This window comes from Vulpes lagopus, chromosome 1 (genome assembly GCF_018345385.1).
Source record: "Vulpes lagopus strain Blue_001 chromosome 1, ASM1834538v1, whole genome shotgun sequence".
Classification (NCBI taxonomy): Eukaryota; Metazoa; Chordata; class Mammalia; order Carnivora; family Canidae; genus Vulpes; species Vulpes lagopus.
In genome coordinates this window covers 41,242,555-41,264,090 of record NC_054824.1, presented here as the reverse complement: position 1 = coordinate 41,264,090, position 21,536 = coordinate 41,242,555, and the positions used below count along the sequence as shown (strand labels likewise).

The following is a 21,536-nucleotide window of genomic DNA, read 5'->3' as shown; positions in this document are numbered from 1 at the left end:
TTACAGCTGCTATCCAAAAACAGCATTTAACATCCATAACAAATTTATGTGTTACTCAGCACCCTCTTTCCTTCAACATTTAGTAACAAAATCCTTTTTTAAGCTTATTATGTCAAATTACAAGCCAAATGAAATTCCATCCTATGCTGATAATGGATGTCTATAATAGCCTGAAAGAGCTTTAGTAAAGTACGATAATACATAACCATTTCAATTTGGAACTAAGCCAGTGGTGCAATATATTTATATAACTAATATTGTTAAATTCTTAATTTTCATTCTCTTGATTTAAATTACAAGTTTCTTCAGAATGAAATCCACTTATGAGGAGCTGAATGGTTTCTTACTTTAGCTTACTATTATAATAGCTTCTGTAGTTTTCCTTGGTATCTTTCTATTTAAAGTTTCACAACATACCTGAAACTTTAATGTAAAACAAGTATGTACCATTTTCTTAATTGGAAAAGTATATAATCAACAAGCATTTAAGTATTCATTATTATAGTTTTATTACATATATGTGTGTACATAATTGTTACATAAAATAAATATTCAGGCATTACCAAACATATCATTCATGAATTTTTTCAATATATATAAAAATACTTATTGCAATTAAAGACACAATTCTCCATTCAAAGTACATATTTATTACTTTCAATTGTGGTTAAATGTTTTAAAAGTTTGTTATTGATCTCCTTAATGGATATTTCTGCATATGATATTGGCTCTGTGGTTATGGCATTACTTGTGCTTTATTATTTGGATTATTACAGCTCTGTCTCCAAGAGCAATATGACTTTGCTTTCCATGCCTCCATGTTCCCCCATTTAATCCATGAAAAATCCGTTCCAAAGATAACATTCAGATATAAATATGGAAAATTTGTTCTGAAGACAAAGTTCAGATTTAAATGCAAATTTCAGCCTATGAATCAAGTGTGTTAATCAAGATATTTAGCAAAAAATATGGACTTCTGACAATTGGAATGGAGGTCAGCCATGAACAACTAATGGCAGTACATGTTAGTCTTCTTAGAATATTCTCCATGGACTATCATTGTATGATTCTTGTAGAACGCAACTGAAATCTAGATTGATAGGTAAAAGCACTGGCAACCTTAATGAACATTGTCTAATAATAGGAAATAAGTCTGTTCTGTGGCTCTGATAAATATAATTTTGGCTTAAAATTTTATTTTGAATATAGCAATATTTAATTTGGTCAATTTTTATTACACTGAAAGATCTTAGTTAACATTATTACTTCTTTTCTAATAGTGGCTAGCATTCAGAAGCTTCCTGCAGCCTCTGTTCTAACAGATATCAACTTCCCAATGAAAGGACGAAAGGGAATGGTTGACTGGGCAAGAAACTCAGAAGACAGGGTAGTCATTCCAAAAAGCATTTTTACTCCTGTGTCATCATCAAAAGGTAAATATGTGAAATAATTTGAGCTTTGAACAAAACAGGTATAAATCTGCTTCTATCACACAACTTAGTAACAGTCTACAATCATGAATCTAAGCTAATTTTGTAAACATAGAAAACTTACATTTGGTCTTTAAATCTGAATTTAATGGAGGAAAGAACTCATTAAAGTAGAAAAAAAGAAATACGAGTGCAAATTATAGACCTAAGCTTGGCATGGTTAGGTTTCAATACTGACAGTTTTATCCCAGAGTAGAGCACGTGGCATAATTTAATTTTAGGTATGGAAACATGTTGCATTTTCCACACAGTCTTTTCTTATTTCTTCCTCACTTTTGCTTTGGTTTGTAGATATTATTTTGGTATATAAAAGCAAATTTAAGAAAAAAAATTAAGTTTTAAGAACATCTTCAGTAGCCTCTAAAGTTAATGGCTACTTTTGATAGTGACATTGTAGTCTTGTTTTTTACCTTGGAGATTTTGACCTTTAGCTTAAAGGTCCAAAAGAAGATTGTCTCTCTTTTCCCATATCATTGGGAATTGAAACTCCTTAGCTGCAACTACAGTAGCCTCTTCAGCCTGATGAAGGAAGGTTACTTCAAATGACAGAAAAGCACTGAAAACACATCTTTTTGAGCTACCATTAATATGTATGGTGTGTGGGCTAATCTGCCTAATGCATGGTTAGGAAGGCATTTCTTCTATTCAACTTTGCATCAGCAAGTACTGGAATCCCCTTGTAATGAGCAGATTACAAATTTTATAAGACAGTATTTTTCTTGTCACTTCACTAATATTTTTAATTTCATTTTTTCTAGAATTAGATGAATCATTGGTATTTGTTCTTGGAGCAGTCCTGTACAAAAACTTAGATCTAATTTTGCCCACTTTGAGGTAAGCTGCAAAGTAATAAGCTGCTACAATCTTTGTAAATTATTCCAAAAATGTGATTATAGCTCATTCTATGAAAATAGTCAAACAAGCTTTGTTAATACAAAGGGCTCTTTCTTAAATTAAATAGAAAATACCCATTTAATGAACAGCTTATTAGCATATTATGCACTTCAAAACAACTAGAAAAGACAATTTTGGTCTCTGATTATACCCCTGCAATTCTTTTGTAACTAATCATGACTTGCCTTAAGACTGAGAGAAAAAAAAAAGTAAGAAAAAGAAAAAACTCATCTCTGTAATAGAATGGGTTGTTTTAAAATTAATCTGTCTTTTCTCTTTATTTGCACTTAATGGTACTGTTCATCAACATTACATGAAATGAAAGGAGTGCCATGATGACTGGGAATGAATGCTTTGTTCTTCACTTGCACAAGATCTCAATTTGCCTCTAAATAAATATTCAATTATAGCTACATTAAGAAAAAATGCTGTTGTTAAATTGAGGACTATTTTTGGAATAAATCCATTGATTTCTTTCCTCCCAGACATAAAAAGAAACAATTACACATAGTAATTCCACGAGCATTAATTTATTCGCTCTATTGTCTTAACTACTTTCCCTGATCTCACAGAAAATATCATTCCCACCTACTTGGGTAGTGATGCCATCACTCATGATGACCTATTTCCTCTACCCCATCTCCTTCTGGAGGACTGAGACCAAGTTGGTAGTTGTTGCTGTTGTTGTTTGTTTGTTGTTGTTGTTTTTGTTATTTTTCTCTTAAACACAGCCACATTTGCAGTGAGTTGTTACACCCTTCTGAATAAAGCTTCAGATTTTTAGAGGGGAAAGACTGTGAATGATGTGTACAGTTATACCAGGAGCATAACAAATAGTCTCATAAATAAACACAATGAGAGCAGTCCAGCAGAAAAAAATGGGCTTGCAAGGAAGCAACTAAGTTTTCTGCAACAGCAGTAACTAGTCTTGATTCTTTGGAGAAAATCTTCCCATGTGCAACAAATTATTAATATGGTCAGTAAATCTCTAGCTGCAATGCAGGTTCTTCTTCAGCCAAAGAGGCACAGAGACAACTTATGGGAAGTTGAGTTTTCTTTAACTCCCTTCTTCTCTGGATGGAATTTGGACTTTCTGAATTTGAATCAGATCTGTGCCTGTTTGCTTTTGTTCTATCAATAACAGATTTTCAAAACTAATGAGTTTACTCTCCACTTGGCCGCTGGTTTTGTTAAAATGCATTGGAATGCACAATTACAGATAAATGGATTTATAGCTATACTCTCTCTAACATTGTGTATGATATTCATTTGAAAAGAAATGTACTAAAGTTAAATGTACCCAGATACTCAAAGTTAGGCCCTTATTTCCATAGGGAATTCATTTGTATGAAGCTAATCTTTCAAGAACTCTAGATTAGGCACTAACTTAAAATCAGATGACTAGGATTTTCATTTTAATTTCACATAACAGGAAATTTATAAACTTATTCAGTAACTCAGAAATTGTCTGCCTTCAGTTCAACTTTAAAATATAAGCACCTTAAAAAATAAACAAACAAAACTAACTAAATAAATAAAACATAAGTCCCTTGATGTGCAATATTCATCCTACTTGCTGCTGAGGGATAGAGTGAATGCAAATGAAATATTCAACATAAAATGCTTTAGATTTTGAATTAGTTTATCTCCTACATGTCTAACAAAGTTGCATTATGATTAATCTTGTTTTGCATAATACCACAGAAGTCACTCACACAACTGAAGTCAGATTATGTCATGTTTCATAACCTTATGGTCAAGGGAATTGAATATTTGGGGTAATCTAATGAGTATGTTATGAGTGATTTAATGGCTAAGGCAGGGAATAATCCAGAGCAGTGGTTCCCCCAATACCACCTGTGACAAAAACGGATTCAGATTAGCTTGGGGACAAGTTGTTGACTTCTTTATATGTAAATTGTGGAGTTGAACTTAACAGTTCTTTCCAACTTAAAAAATTCCTTGTCTTTATTGCAGTAAAATAGAATTGTGCAGTTCTGACATAGTCTTTAAAGTCCTAAACAACCTTTATATAAGAAATAGGCTAATGTGAGTATATATACCCACTTATGCTTTCCATGTATAAAATAATTAGGTCAATGACTATAGGAAAACAATATTCATATTTAGATTCATTGACCAGGAACAATAACAATGGAATGCTCAGAATGAAATGTTTAAGTACTACTTGAAAGGTGAAGTATTAGCATTTACTTCTCATTTTCTTTTATTTTATACAGTGAAATAAAATAAAGAAGCATTCTCAGGCTTGTTTTATTTTCTTCTCCTTTTCAAAAGGCTACTCAACTTTCCAGAAAGTTGAATTAGTAACCGTACCAATGACAGATCTGCTAAATAAGAGAAGTAAGCCTTTTAGAGGACAAGGGTAGTGGTTTTAGTCACTGAACAAATATTTACTAAGCAGCAACTCAGCTAACCTTACTGTCTGAATTCTTTTAAATCTTCTCTACTATCGAAATTCCATGACAGTGTTTAATAAATAATAAAGGTCCAAGTAATATTTACTGGAATAATTAATTATCTTATCTGATAGAATATTCTATATAAGCCATTTTTAAAATAATAGGCATTTAGTGTACATACCATACAAATATCTTAGGAACAGAAAAATACATATATTTTGTTGTTTTACTTATAAATTGGACTATGTGAATTGAACCCAATAGGAAAAAATAATATTCCAATTCAACATGAAAAAATACACAAATTTGCTCTTTATATTTACTTATTATTTACCAAATTTTCATGACACATTTTCCTGAGTGATTATTTTACTAATTATCTGTTCAAACTATTGGAGCCAAGTTTCCCATACACTGAATAATGTTAAGCTTCCTGTTAAGTTTCTAGAAATTTTATATTTTGATATAATCATTTTCAAAACAATACTTTGCATAATTTCTCTCATGGGGACTAGGTAGGAGAACTTGATGTAATGTTTTGAATAGATATAATTTAGAAATTTTCCTTCATACATAGGCAGAAATAACTTTGCATGTTGACTCTTTTATTTAGAGATTTCTTTTCTTTTCTTGCCCTTCTATGCATTCAACTAATCTTCGAGCTGCAATTTTTATTTTGCTGTTTGGTTATCTTCCCTTTTACAATTAAGTAGATTCAGATTGTCCCTTCAACTGAAGGAATATGCTCTACTTAAGTACAAACTAAATATGTGCTGTTCTCAGCCTTCCACTTTTATCCCTCTTAGAATAATTTTCTATAGCCAAAAAGTATAGAACCAGATTATTTAGTGCTGCAAGGTCCTTTAAAGGTTAGTACCATCTAGAATTCTAATTTTTCTCATGAGAAACTGACCTCCTTATTAGTTCAGTGACCTGTATCCAAGACTAAATGTGCAGTAGGTGACTGAGTTCTAATCCAACTCAAGTCTTCTCTGCCAAAACCAGGATTCTTCCACTGCCTTGCTGCCTCTACAATGCCAGTATTGATTCTTTTGAGCAGTACAAACTGTGCACTTTGATATTAATGTGAATACATATTATTCAGAACATCTTCTAAGGTTGAGGAGAAAGTGACCGTGTATGAGCAAACTCAAGGATACTTGGGGGTCAACTTGGTGGCCCCAACCCAGGCTACTGACATCAAGGTATGAGGTTATCATTTTTCCTAGCCCCTCATCACCATTTTGGGGGCTAATAGATGAGGGCTGGCCAACAAAGGCCAGAGGGTCTTTTGGGAGAAGCGAGGCCACCCTCATATAGCCCCAACTCAAGTCAAGAAATTAAGAACCACACACAACCTGGCAAGCTCCCAAACTTCTGGTGAGGATTTTTAACTGTAATAATCTTTTGGTAGGACAATTTGGCAATAGCAGGAGGCTTTAAAAATGCATTATCATTGATACAGCTACTTCTAGGAATTTGTGTTATAGAAATTATCTCTAAGGAAAAAAAAAAGTGTATCCAATCATACCCTCAAGCTAGAGCTCGAGAAACAGTTTAAACATCCTATTTTCTGATTCATTTAATAGTCAGATTCCAGTCTTATAGGAAATCACAATACTTTTGAGTATAGGAACAATGTATAGTTTTCCTGTAGTGCATGTGCAAGGTATAGTCCTATCAAAAAAAAAAAAGCATTTTAATGTAGCTATTAACTTTCACAACATTGTAAAGGATCTAATTAAAATTATATGCAAATTTCACTATAGTATTAAAATGCCAGAAAAAATACAGATGGACAAAAAGCAACAATTTTCTCATAAGCCAGTAGTGGTCTGAATTATCTTTCAAAAAGGGAAAAAAAATGTGAGTAATGCAAAACCACATGAATTTTCTGTCAAGTGTACCAACCTAATAGAGATAAATGACATGGAATATATTTCATATTTAGCAAATGGAACTCATTTGAGTTCGTATATTATAGGAATTAAAAGCAAATGGGAAAAGCAATTGAACTAAATCATATTAGAAATAATCAAAAAATGAAAACATAATTACTTTTAAACCAATACATTCTGAAGGCAATCAACCTCAAATTGTTGAGTTCTTTTAAGAGCACCTGTACTTCAGTTTCAGGACCTAAGCTTTGGATCTTGCTTCTTCATTCTGAGTTTTCAATAACATATTGTAGTTTTATGATATCCTGTATCTTTTTATAATATCCTATTGTGGGGACACCAGAAATTAAATTAACTGTGGGAATAGCAACTTTGCATAACTAATATTATAAAATATTATTATGCATTCAGTATATTATTTACAAAAATCTGAGTTTAATTTGGCTATAACTTTTGAAAGAGAATTTAAATCTGTGATCACTTCTTTGTAGTTCTAGGTGTTACATCCCTTAGTAAGCCTACCTTGAAATTCTAATTAGTTTTAAAGCTCTAAATTAGCTCAGTCCTACTTTTTAGCAACCATCAGCTGATTTTAGTTTTAAAAGCAAATATATTTAGATTAATGATTTTCATGAAGTCCCAGTTCCTAGAATATATGAAACCATCTATTTTGTTTAGGCTTTATTTAAACTGGGGGGCTTGTTTGAAACAATTATGAAAACTCTCAATTTAGAAGCTACATAAAATATAATTCTAAAAATGGAAAGAGGCTATAGTAATTTTAATAATTTTTATTAAACCATTAACATATTTTACTGTACTTATCTGATTATACTTTATTTGCACAATATGTTCCACAATCCCCACTGATGTTTATTTATAAATGCACTGCACTGCATTCTCTATAATGTGGTAAAAAGCACATAACATGAAATTTACCCATCTTGACTATTTTTAAGATGCAAAGAACAGCAGTTAGATCCAGTTAATAGTATTAACTATATGCACCTTATTGTGCAATGTATCTCTAAAACTTTTTCCTTTTGCAAAATTGAAACTGTATACTCTTTGAACAACAGCATCCTTTTTTTTTTTTTTTTCACCTCCTCCCAGCCTCTGGAGACTTTCTGTTTCTAAAATTTTGACTACTTTAGATAGATACCTCATTTAAGTGGAATCCCGCATTACTTGTTTTTCTGTGACTGACTTGTTTCTCTAACATAATGTTTTTAATGTTCATCTTTACTGGAACATATGACAGAATTTCCTCTTTTTTAAGGCTGAATAATATTTTACTGCCTGTATATACCATATTTTCTTTATCTATGATCTATCAAGTAGATATTTAGGATGCTTCCACCTCTTGGCAATCATGTTTATTGCTGCAATAAACAAGGGTGTGTGTATATCTCTTTGAGATTCTGTTTTCATTTCTTTTGGATATGTAATCAGAAGTGGAACTTATACATCAATATGCTAATTATATTTTTGAGTTTTTGAAGAATCTTCATACTGTTTTCCATAGCAACTGCACCACTTTACATTCCCACTAACAGTGCACAAGGCTTCGTTTCTCTACAACAATGCCAACATTTGTTATTTTTCTGGTTTCTTTTTAATGTTTTGTTTTGATTTATTTGTTTTTTTTTAAGATTTATTTATTTATTTATTTATTTATTTATTTATTTATTTATTCATGATAGACATAGAGAGAGAGAAAGAGGCAGAGACACAGGAGGAGGGAGAAGCAGGCTCCATGCTGGGAGCCTGATGTGGGACTTGATCCCTGGACTCCAGGATTGTACCCTGGGCCAAAGGCAGGCGCTAAACCACTGAGCTACCCAGGGATCCCCTGTTTTGATTTATTTGTTTGGATAGTAGCCATCCTAATAGCTACAAAGTGGTATCTCTGTGGTTTTGATATACATTTCCCTGGTGATTAGTGATATTGAGCATCTTTTCATATACTTGTTGGCCATCTCTATATCCTATTTGGAGAGATGTCTATTTAAGTCTTCTGTCCATTTTTTAATCCTATTGTTTGTTTTGTTGTTGAGTTTTAGGATTTCGTTATATATTCTCAATACTAACCATTTGACAGATATATGGCTTATGTTCTTTCTTATCCCACAGACTGCCTTTTCACTCTGTTGATTGTTTACTGCACAGAAGTTTTTAAGTCTGATATAGTACCATTTGTCTAGTTTAGCTTTTGTTGCCCGTACTTTTGATGTCATATCAAAGCAATCATTGTCAGATTCACTGTCATGAAGCTTTTCCCCTATATTTTCTTCTAGGAGTTTTATAGTTTCAAGTCTTATGTTTAGACCTGTAATCTATTTTGAGTTAATTTTGTTATATGGTGCAATGTAGGGGTCTAACTCCATTCTTTTACAGTTTTCCCAACATCATTTGTTGAAGAGATTATCTTTTCTGACTGTGTATTGTTGGCATCATTGTCAAAAATAATTTGAGCCTATATGAGAGGGTTTATTTCTGGGCTTTCTATTTCAGTTGGTTTATGTATCTGTCATTTGTTTTTATTCCAGTACCATACCGTTTTGGCTTACTGTAGCTTTGTAATACATTTTGAAATCAAGGGGCCTTGATCAAAACTATGAGGCCTCTGGCTTTGTCACTTTGCAAAGATTGTTTTGACTATTCAGAATTTTTTGAGAATCCATAAGAATTTCATGGTTTTTTTTCTATTTGTGTAAAAAAAAAGTGTCATCAGGATTTTTGATAGGAATTGCAGTGATCTTTAGATTGCTTTGGGTAGTACAAACGTTTTAACAAAATTAAGTCTTCAACTTCATGAATATGGGACATCTTTCCATTTATATGTGTCTTCTTTGATTTCTATTAGCAAGATTTTGTTTTTTATTTTTTTGGCTTTCAGTATAAAAGTCTTTCACTTCCTTACATTCATTCCTAAGTATTTTATTCTTTTTGATTCTATTATAAATGGGTTTGTTTTCTTAATTTACTTTTTGGGTTATTTGTTAGTGTATAGAAATGCAACTGAATTTTTAGTGTAAATGTTGTATCCTGTAACTTTGCTAAATTTGTTAATTAGTTCTGTCAGGGTTTTTTTGTGTAATCTTAGGGTTTTCTACATATAATTACACCTTGAACAGAGATAATTTCTCTTTCTTATCTAATTACTTTGATTACCAATTCAATACTATGCTGAATAGAAGCAGTAGATGGCATCCTTGCCTTGTTCCTGATCTAATAGTGAACACTTTCAGTTTTTTTTTTTTTTAATATTTTATTCATTTACTCATGAGAAACACACACATACACACAGAGAAAGGCAGAGACACAGAGGGAAAAGCAGGCTCCATGCAGGGAGCCCGACGTGGGACTCGATCCATGTTCTCCAGGATCACTCTCTGGACCGAAGGTGGTGCTAAACCACTGAGCCACCCGGGCTGCCCCACTTTTAGTTTTTCACCATGAGTATAATGTTAGCTATGATTTTTCATATATATTCTTTATTATGTTGAGACACATTCCTTCTATGCCTAATTTGTTAAGAGTTTTTAATCCTGAAAAAATGAATTTTTTCAAGTGTCATTTCTGCATGGAGACAAATCATGTTGTTTTAGTCCTCCAATCTGTTAATATGGTATATTACCTTGATTTTCATATGTTGAACTATCCTTGCATCCCAGAAATAATTATCACTTGATGATGTATGATATTTTTTAATAAGTGAATTTAATGTGAATTTGTTTTACTAGTATTTTGTTTAGATATTTTTGGATCACTATTCATCAGGAATATTGGCCTGTAGTTTTTATTTCTTACATCTTTTTCTGGTTTTGGTAGGAGGGTCTCATAAAATGAATTTGGAAGTATGTCCTCCTCTTCAAAGTTTTTGAAAAGTTTGAGAAAAATTGGTGTTAATTCTTTACATGTTTGGTGGAATTGTTCGACAAAGCCATCTCTTCTTGGGCTTTTCTTTGTTGGGAGGTTTTTGATTACAGATTCAATCTCTACTCATTATAGAACTCTTCCATTTTTAAAAAATTTCTTCATGAATCTTAGTCTTGGTAGGTCATATGTTTATAGGAATTTATCCATTTCTTTTAAGTTATCCAATTCATTGGCATGTAATTATTTATAGTAGTCTCTTGTAATCCTTTTTATTTCTGTGTCATCAGTTGTAATGTCTCCTCTCTTCATTTCTGGTTTTCATTTTTTTTTAAGATTTTATTTATTCATGAGAGACACACAGAGAGACCGAGAGAGGTAGAGAGAGGCAGAGACACAGGCAGAGAGAGAAGCAGGCTCCATGTAGGGAGCCAGACATGGGACTCAATCCCAGGTGTCCAGGATCACGCCCTGGGCTGAAGGTGGCGCTAAACCGCTGAGCTGCCCAGGCTGCCTAAGTTTTCTCTTTTATTAGTCTAGTTAATAGTTTGTCAATTTTGTTGATTTTTTTTCAAACAACTTAACTCATTTTGGTAGACATTTTCTATTTTTCTGTTCTTTATTTTATTTTTTTTCCTTGATCTTTATTGTTCCCTTCTTTCTGCTAACCTTGGTTTCAATTTGTTGAGGTTTTTTTTCTAGTTTTGTGAGATCTAAAATTAGGTTGTTGATTTGAGATCTTTCTTCTTTTGAAATGAAGCATTTGCCCCTATATATTTCTGTATTAGTAGTGATTTTGCTATATCCCATTAGTTTTGGTATGTTGTGTTTTCATTTTCACTTGTCTCAAGATATTTTCAATTTCTCTTGTGATCTGTCCTTTGGTCCATTGGTTGTTCAAGAGTGTCTTATTTAATTTCCACATATTTGTGATTTTTCCAGTTTTTCTTTTGCCTTTGGTTTCTAGTTTTATTCCACTGTGGTCAGAAAAGATACTTAGAATGATTTCAATTGTCTTAAGTTTATTAAGACTTCCTGTGGCATCACCTGTGGTTTATCCCAGAGAATACTCTATATGCATAAGAGTGTATATTCTGCTGTTGTTGAGTAGGGTGTTCTTTATATATCTGTTAGGTACAACTGGTCTATAGTGTTATTCATGTCCTCTGTTTCTTATTTATTTACTATCTGGTTGATTTATCAATTATGAAAGTGGTGTGTTGCATTGAAATCTATTTTGTGTCATTGTCCATTTTTCCCTTCTGTTCTACCAACATTTGCTTCATATATTTGGGTACTCTGCTGTTATGTATGTGTATGTTTATAATTGTTATATCTCCCTGATGAATTGCCCCTTTTATTAATATTTAATGTTCTTTGTATCTTATTATGTTTTTTGACTTAAAGTTTATTTTGTCCATTACAAAAATGGCAATCTTTGCTCTATTTTGGTTACCACTTGCATGGTCATCATTTTCCATCTTTCACTTTCAGCCTGTGTATGTCCTTACACCTAAAGTGAGTCTCTTGTAAGCAGCTACATTCCATTTTATAGTCACTTTTTTTTTTTACTTTCTTTAAGATATGGTTCATGTACATTAAATACCATAAGCCTTTGTAATAATTGTAAAGAATAACTTGGGTCTCCTTTGATTGAATACCTCTACACATTTTTAAATGTTTTAGCCCAACCAACTTGCACAAATCTCAAGAACAGAAAAGAACTTTATTATTTCAGTCATGAAATCCATTTGGCTATAAGATCTGCTTTCCTAGCAGTGAATACAAATGTGTACCCAGCCAGGAAGCATTAGTAGATCACAAAGCCTGACAGGGCACATAAGGAGCCAGCTACTCACTTATGCAAATTAGAATAAATTGATAGAATAAGTTAATTTCATACACTGTACACTTTTTAAAAAGGGACCCATGTATAATGTATATTTGCTTATTTTTCCTTCATTAATTATTTTAATACCATAATAGCATTACACTTTAATCCAACTTTGTCAAAAGTTTGATATTTTTGTTTTGTTTTTATGTGTTTACTTAATATGACATTTCAACATGTGTTAGCACTAAAATTTGCAAAGCATAATGCAAATGAGGATATATAAATGCTAGATAAAATTCTTTCTCTCATTGAACTTATGATCATGCAGAAGGAGACACACATATCATAATGGATGTTGTGGTAGAGATAGTTACATATTAGTAGTTAGTTATATTCGCATGCATCTTTTCCCAGGTGGATTCTAAGTAAGTTCTCACATACACACACACATACATACACATGCACAGAGCAAAGTCAGAGGACAGACTCTGCCCTCTAGGGATCATCTGCATCAGGTCAGGTGAGAAGCTAACAAACCTAACACAGAATAACATACCCTACAGAAGGCTACTTAGCTACTTTGCTTTCTATACCCCAGTTTCCCAGGGTCAAAATTCCCACATGCCCAAGCACACAAAGAGAGCTTCATAAATATCTTGAAAAAATTATAAATTCCTATTTGGAATACTCCTATTTGTATTTTCCAGTCAATGATCTACTTATGCAACTTTTAAAATAATACAAAATATCAATATACTATCAAATTTAACCAAAATTTATTAATTATAAGTAGCAGTTGAGTTAAATTGACATTGGTTTTATTTATAGGAGAAAAATGGGATTATAAATAGAACCAGAAAAAAAAGGCAAAATGAATTTAAGTGACATGTAAATATTTTTGTTTCAAGGTAACCCACCCAGAACTCAAACATATTCAGGCTAATTTGAAAAAGGAACTCGCATCTCTGTGCTAAAGACTGTTTTCTGGGAGAAACCTCTATAATTTTTTTGGTGCTGACATTCTCCCCAGCCCCAAGCTATATACACCTTGTCATTCTCTGAGAGTCCTGTCATATCTACTAGTATAATTAATTGCCCAACTCAAAGCTTTGTTAATTCCATCTATTCATATTTGATCCCTTGAACACTTTTATTCCCAGAGAAACAAGGAATAATAAATTTGCAAAGGGAACTTGGCATTTAGAACTTACCTTCATATCACTCTCAATGCAACTTACCTTCAACTATATTAAATGAAATAAATGACAACTAAGTAGTCCTCTCTGTTTGCAGCTACCTTCCCCTAAGAAGTAGAAAGTCAAATTTATATTTTGTTGTTTTTTACTTTTGACTGTTAGGCTAGATACCATGAAGCTTTCTGAGTGTTTAAGAATTTGTTATTTGACATTACTAAATACATGAGAGATGAACTAAAATGGGTTAAAAAATTTTACCCAACTCAAAATATGTTTATAGTCCCTCTATTACTAAATATAATAAATTCCTTATGGTGGCAGAGCCAGCATTCCTTTTGGTGAAATATCATGGCAAAGACCCCACCACATTAGACAAAACGTTTCACAAAGAATGTGAGGTTCAACATTATTCTGCAATACTAGAATTATATGATTTTGATGGAACAGCCATTTTTGGAAATAGTGTAGCAGTGACTTATAAAATTAAACACATTTCTACCACAAGCAATTCCACTCCTAGGTTTTTATCCAAAACCTTTGAAAACACATATCTATACAGAAAGTATCTATGCCAATTATTCATAATAACAAAATATGAATAGTAGTATTCATAAAAGCTAAAAATTAGACATAACCCATAGGTTGCTTACTTAATTGATGAGTAGATCGCAAACTGTTACAGCTGTATCATGGAGTAGCTATAAAGAGAAACAAAATGGATGAATCTCAGAAACATTATGCTAAGTGAATTAAATCAAACATGAAAGTCTATGTATTTTATGATTCAATTTAAATGAAATTCTAGAAAAGGCATGATTATAGTGGCAACATGTTCATGGTTGCCTAGAATCTTGGAAACAGGAGGGGATCAGATACAGAGAGTTCAAAGAGACTGTTCAGGGTGAGGAACCGATTGTCTATCTTGATTTTGGTGGTGCTTACATGGTAGTATACAATTACTGAAAGCAAACTGCCCACTTAAAATTGGTGCATTTTGTTATCTGTAAATAATGCCTTAAACAACAGAAAAGAAGGAAAAAAAGTTGAATGACTTCATCTTTGATACCTATTACGAATTCCCCAGAATAGTACATGTTCTATGGAAGAACATGCTCTGTGGTTTATTTCAAATAAAAAAGAAGGAATGGAAGAAATATATATAGTTAAAAGTATAATAAAACTTTAAATCTCTAAATAACAGATGATGTGTGGCATTTTATATATGTTGGATAAAAACTCGTATGTATAAGAAAGAGTTGATTCAGTTTTATTAGTTTATGTTTATAGATAATGTTTTGTAGCTTGTAAATATATTTAAAACTTCTTTGTGAGTGAACTGTGATTGGTAAGATATTTCAAAAGGCAAATATATTTCTTACATTGAGCATATTGAGACAAAGAAGTGGCCTGTAAGTCTCTATTGCTATAATGAATGATGGCCAGTGATTAACAACAGCATTTATTTATATTTGAACTCTACTTGCTTTCATGCTAACCCACATTCCAATCATTCATCTTAATGAATTTTGAGATAGTCTGAAAAACGCCAAGATAGCACTTTAGAAGAAGAATATTTGGTCTCCTGGAGAACAAAACTGTTAAGTCCACCTTGAGATAAATGGATTATATTCATTTAAAGATTGCCTGAAGGTTTGAATTCACAATCCATCTCTCTTGTAGGTGAATCAGATTTAAGTAATCGAAAGCTTGTCAGTGCTGCTGCTTTTTCATCTTCCCTGCATCTAAAATGGTAACAGTCAGCAATAGCTTTTTCCCCTCAGTTTTCTAGTTGTAGATAGGGTTTGTTTATAAGAAAAAAGAACTGTAGCTTTCCATGAGTAGTACTTTAGTATCATGCTTTAAATCTGTTTGCCCAATGTTTCTCTGTTTTCCTTAAGATATATTAGGATGTATTTATTTATTTAACATGCATTCCATGTACTGACCAGTAGGAATTCATACTTGTCATCGATCCTTTCTCCTCTTAATCATAATTACTCTGTTTCAGAAATTACACTGTCGTTAATTCCAAAATCATCGTGGTCACAATAAGGCCTGAACCCAAAACATCTGATTCGTTCCTGGAAATAGAACTAGCTCATTTGGCTAATGTAAGTATCATCCGTGTGGCATTGAATTTCTTATAGAATTTACCTTTGAAAAAAGGTTAACAGTCACTCATTTGATTAGATCAGAACACATTTTCTAGACACTTTTACAGTTGTAAATGGAGTAATTTTTTATGAAGATATATATCATGTAGAAACAAAATGCCAGGAGATGCCAAGTGACGTGCATGCGTTTTTGATAACTCAGTACTTCTGGTGACTGTATAGTTTGAAATACTATTTTTATTATGTTTTATTAAAATGCTGAATTGCATTTTTTAAAAATGCCAGATTATCCTATGCTTTTGTCCATAATAAAACTCTCTTCACTTTGTCCAGGTTAATAATCATGAAATTTCTTATCTATGTAAACATCTTTAATGGGCTCTAAGCCAAGCAATGGAGGAGATCAAGATGAATAAGAACCTGTCTCACCATGTGGTGAGGAAGACTGCCATGTACATACATAATTTTAAGACGCATACAGCAATAGAAGTCATAAACATAATACAAAGGGGAATGATTAACTTCAGGGTACCCCAGAGGAGGAAAATGGGTGGGATGGCATTCGAAAGTGCTAGGTCAAGGATCAGAGAAGTCTCCTTAAAACTACCTCGGTACTCTAGTAATCCAAATCTAAACCTCCCATTCCAGAATGACAAGAACGCTTTCTTAAATCCATCCAGCTGCAACTGAAATTCTCTAAATCTTGTTCAGTCCTTCTATAGAAATTTAAAATTTCTACCTATACTTTACATATTCACTTTAAATGCTTAAATCATTAAGTAGGGACAAGGAAGGTGATTCCTATTAAGGTCTCCTAATTATACTTTTTTACTCCCTGTGTTAATGTAAGCCACTCTCATGTGTTGCATGTGTACAGTTTTTTTTTTTTTTAATTCTTTGCAAAGTTTCTTTGAGGTTGAGCTTTTACATACAAATAACAGAAGCACAAAGTGTCATTTTCCCAAATCAATAAACTTAAACTTTGTGAATGACATAACAGAATTTATATTCACATCCTTTTGTTTACAAAACCTATGAATTCTCTCCTATTTTATAATTTCTGGTTTCCAAAATCAATCTAGGTTTTATAAAAGAAAATCAATCTAAGTTTCATAAAAAATGACATGCTTCAGGCTTCCTAGATTATTTAATGAAAATCTCAAATCTCTTTGTAATGACTTTTAAACATCACAACTCATACTTAAACTATTAGGTCTTTTTCTGCTTTTGCCAAAATGTGACCATACAGGTTCTATTTAATTTCAATAATGCGTTTATTTTTATAAAATCTACCTCCTTTACACTAAGAATAATCTCATCTCTACCTAATCTGATCACTGCACTGAACACTGGGAATTCCTTTAACATTCTTTTGAGTAAAGAATTTATTTTTTTGTAGGTTCAAAATTTGTTTAAAAAATATTTATTTACTTATGTGCTTGTTTTTATTGTTTATTATGGCAATGTCTACCAGTTATAAGCATTGGTGAAAAATATTAGGAGATACTAGTTCCCCAAATTGTTTACTAAAAAAAGCAATACAGTGTCAGAAAATATATCATGTTTCTTATGGAGAAAACACTTCTGTAAGTGAACATTAACAAAACTTTCCTAAATAAAGTCACTATTGAGAATTTAAAGAACATATTAATTAAATGACATTTTTTTCATAAGTTGAAGAAAGAGTAATCTTAAAAATAGTGTTGACAAAACAGTCTCACTAGGTTAATTCAGTAAAACTATTTGAAATGAACAGATTTAAGCTCTGAGTAAACTTCTCTCCTAGGGGGATATTCCGTCTGCTGATTTACAAGGGAGATAAACTATGTACAGAAAATTACTTTTTACATATGAAAACCAGAATGTATCATCAATACATTTTATTAAGCACCAGCTAGACACTTGGAGTGACAGTGAAATTCAGAGTTTAAAAATGGTGAGATAATTATCACAAGTCACTTAGAACTAATTCTGTCTTTCACAATTTTGAGCGAATGCGTTGACCAGATTTTCAAAACAATACAGTCTCTGCTCTAGAAGACCTCTATTTAAAAGCATATGTACAGGGACACCTGAATGGCTCAGCAGTTGAGCATCTGCCCCTGGCTCAGGGAGTGATCCTGGACCAGGATTGAGTCCCACATCAGGCTCCCTGCATGGAACCCGCTATGTCTCTGCCTATGTCTCTGCCTCTCTCTCTCTCTCTCTGTCTCTCATGAATAAATAAATAAAATCTTTAATAATAAAAAAAGCATATAGACACGTTGGCAAATTGAATTTAAATAAAATATTTTTTAAAAAATTTAAAAAAAACTAAAAAAATACAAGCATATAGACAAATCTATTGAAAGAGGCTCTGAGGGAAGAGAAGTGGAAGAAGAAAAGCTTATGCTAGAGAAGAAAATGCTGTCAAGGGTTCTCACTAGCTTTTACTATGCTCTTCCTTGCAGTGCCCAGCTGCCATCAGAGGCCACACCAATTAATAACTACACAATGGGGCCTCGTTGGGTGGCTGGCTCCCTCATTTCTCTCCTTTATTTTATAAATACCTTTCACACTTCATCCATACAATACATACAGTCTTTTGTGCTCTCCTTTTTTGAATTTCTAATGCTTGTTGTATTTATACTTACCATCCCAATTAGAGTTTGTAAAATATGGTACTACTCACTGAGGGAAAGGATGTATAACTCACTTGTTGAGTATCTTAGTATTTATTACCGGTTTTATAAAAATATTCAGTATATACTGATTTTAGTTTATTTCCACTCAAGAGATAGTAAAAAGCCTACACTGAAATATAATGATCTTTGCTAAAATGTGAAAAAAGATACATCTTAAACATGAAAATAGAAATTGATTAGAACAGGGATCCCTGGGTGGCGCAGCGGTTTGGCGCCTGCCTTTGGCCCAGGGCGCGATCCTGGAGACCTGGGATCGAATCCCACGTCGGGCTCCCGGTGCATGGAGCCTGCTTCTCCCTCTGCCTGTGTCTCTGCCTCTCTCTCTCTCTCTCTGTGACTATCATAAATAAAAAAAAAAAAATTGATTAGAACAAACTGAAATTTTATTGTAACCGCTGTTATTGCCTTCACAATGGAACTGTTTTAGATATGATATATTTCTAATATCAAGTCTACTTTAACCTATTTTCTTATATCAAAAGTATGTGCCACACTTTCCTGAACTCAGAAAACAGTAATGACTTGCAAATTATATTTGTTTCATATACCATGTAGAAAAAAATGAAGAATAGGAATTAATGGTTATAGCAAGTCTAGAGAAAAGCCTGTTAACATTTCCTAAATGAAATGTATTCTTTTAAAAAGCCTTTTAACAAATAGCATTTAAAGTATGTTAAAGATAATAAGGCCCTTGGGAACTGATAGGGATAGGTAGTAGAATATGAAATCTTGAAATTCCAAATTGTATTTAGCAAAGCCAATTGCAGTTTTACCCAGCTCATAAATCATTAATGACTAAAATGTTATTCTTAGTTCAGGTCTGGGGGGCTTATGGCTTTATTGTGATGACCTATAGTGCCGGATTTGTAGTCCTTAGTATTCAGGCATAGCAATTGTTTGCATTGAAAAAAATATCAAATTTGCATTCCCAGAAAAAGAATTTTATTTTTCATGTTACTTCCAGTTTCTTCAGGGTGACAATTATGCTTATCAATATTGTTAGATTATCTAATACATAAGGAAAGTTATTATTTTTTGAAGATAATTATTGAGTCCTTTTTTTTAAAAATTTTTATTTATTTATGATAGTCACACAGAGAGAGAGAGAGAGAGAGAGGCAGAGACATAGGCAGAGAGAGAAGCAGGCTCCATGCACCAGGAGCCCGACGTGGGATTCGATCCCAGGTCTCCAGGATCACACGCTGGGCCAAAGGCAGGCGCTAAACCGCTGTGCCACCCAGGGATCCCTAATTATTGAGTCCTAAATAAGTATAGTAGAATGACCATATATGCACACATGCGTGCACACACACCCCCAGCATTAGGATGCCTTGGATCTGACAGATCTGATAGATCTGAGACAGATATGACTTTCCAAGGTGCATAACATCTCCATCTTTAAAGATGAGTTAGAAGACTAAGAAAGTAAATTAATTTTGGTTATCTCATGCTCTATCAACTTTGTTAGCTTAAAAATGCATTCTTTTTCCAAATTTAAAAATATTTTTATGTAGTTACATTTCTGTTGGAAGGATAGATTGGACTATGCTGGCCTGCAGTCTCTGCAGTCTTGCTTTTCTGTTTCTTCCTCTAAGAAATGACTCTAATGGTCTAGGTAGCATGATACTGCTGTCTTTCAGCATTCAGAAAAATCTGTGAGGTTTATTCGTAGTTCTCAAATTGGTCATAATCACAAAAATTCTCATGGAAATTTGAGCTTGTACAAGGTTTTGTTTTCTTTGCCAGACTTGCTTACATACTAATAAGATCAAGCTAACAAATGAAGGAGTCTGTTTTATGTGTATAAACTAAAATTAATTGTGAGCCTTGGCCTTTGTAAATCATAGCTGAAAACACAATGGAAGACTATAATGAATATGCTTGTTACTGTTAGATAAGCATGAGAAACAATGAAAAGAGATTTCAGCACTCATCAGTGGGTATTTTGATGAATATCAAAGACTGATAACAACCTAAGGAATTAAAAGTCACTTGGCAAAGCTTAAGGAAGACTAGTCTATGCATCTATAATCTCTACAAGGGGATGTTTGTATCCCTTTACTTTTTGAATTACTTTTCTACCCTAGCTTTTATCTATTTGAAAGAGATTTCTGACTTTTTTTTCCTGCCTAAAGCTGTTGGTAATTTTTATGGAAGAGTTTTGAAATGCTAACTAGACAAGCAGATTGATGGCTGTGCCACTGGCTGAAATTGAGATAGACATTGTCTAGCTACAGTTGGTTTTTTCTTTGTTTTGTTTTTCTGGTTATATCCTAAATTCCCCAGTTTGAATAAACAATCTTCCCACTTACATTTCAAATTCAGTTTATTTTATTCATAATACATAGTTAAAATTTTTCAAAAAGATTTTAGAATAATCACACTATTTTTGGAGCAGTGGTCAGCAAACTTTTTCAGTTAGGAGTCAGATAGCAAATACTTTAGACTTGTGAGCCATAATGGCCTCTGTCCCGTCTACTCAGTTCTGCTGTTGGAGCATGAAAGCAGCCAGACAATATACAAATGGGTGTGGTTCTATAATGAAATTTTATCTACAAAAATAGGTGGCAGGCCAGATTTGGCTTCTGGGCTATTGAGTTAGTCAACCTCTGTATGGCACACAACCCATACTCCTCCCCGCAAAATGCCCATTTCCTAATCTCCAGAACCTGTTGTGTTATGTCAAAACGGACTTTGCAGATGTGATTAAGGGTAAGGACATTGAGATGGGGGAAAATATCATGTATTATCCGGGTAGGTCCAGTTTAATCACCTGAACCATTAAAAGTGAACAAGTTTTCCCTATGGCTGTAGTCAAAAATACAACATAAGGAAGATTCAACTACTATTGCTAATTTTGACAGTGGAGGAAGAAGGCCTCAAGCCAAGGAGTGTAGTATAGGCAGCCCCTAAAAGCTGAAAACAACCTGTGCTTGCCAAACAGAAAGGAAATGTGGTCCTCAGTCCTGCAACTGCAAGGAACTGCTTTTTGCTGAAACTTGAATGAGCCTGAATATGGACTGATCCTTAGATTCTCCATAAAGCAGTGCAATCTTGCCGATACTTTGATTTCAGCCTTGTGAATCTCTTGAACAGAGGTCCAGCTGAGCTCACAAGACTTCTG

At 33.0% G+C, this 21,536-nt stretch overlaps 1 protein-coding gene across 4 annotated transcripts in view; it reads left to right on the top strand.

The window, feature by feature from the left end:
* Window positions 1-21,536, top strand: part of ADGRB3 (adhesion G protein-coupled receptor B3) — a 708,089-nt gene that overhangs the window by 390,698 nt on the left and 295,855 nt on the right. For all 4 annotated transcript variants that reach the window (XM_041773111.1, XM_041773116.1, XM_041773103.1 and 1 more), the window contains 3 exons: window positions 1,281-1,433; window positions 2,249-2,324; window positions 15,623-15,725. In XM_041773111.1, the coding sequence (XP_041629045.1) occupies window positions 1,281-1,433; window positions 2,249-2,324; window positions 15,623-15,725 (332 nt within the window). The remainder of the gene's footprint in view (window positions 1-1,280; window positions 1,434-2,248; window positions 2,325-15,622; window positions 15,726-21,536) is intronic.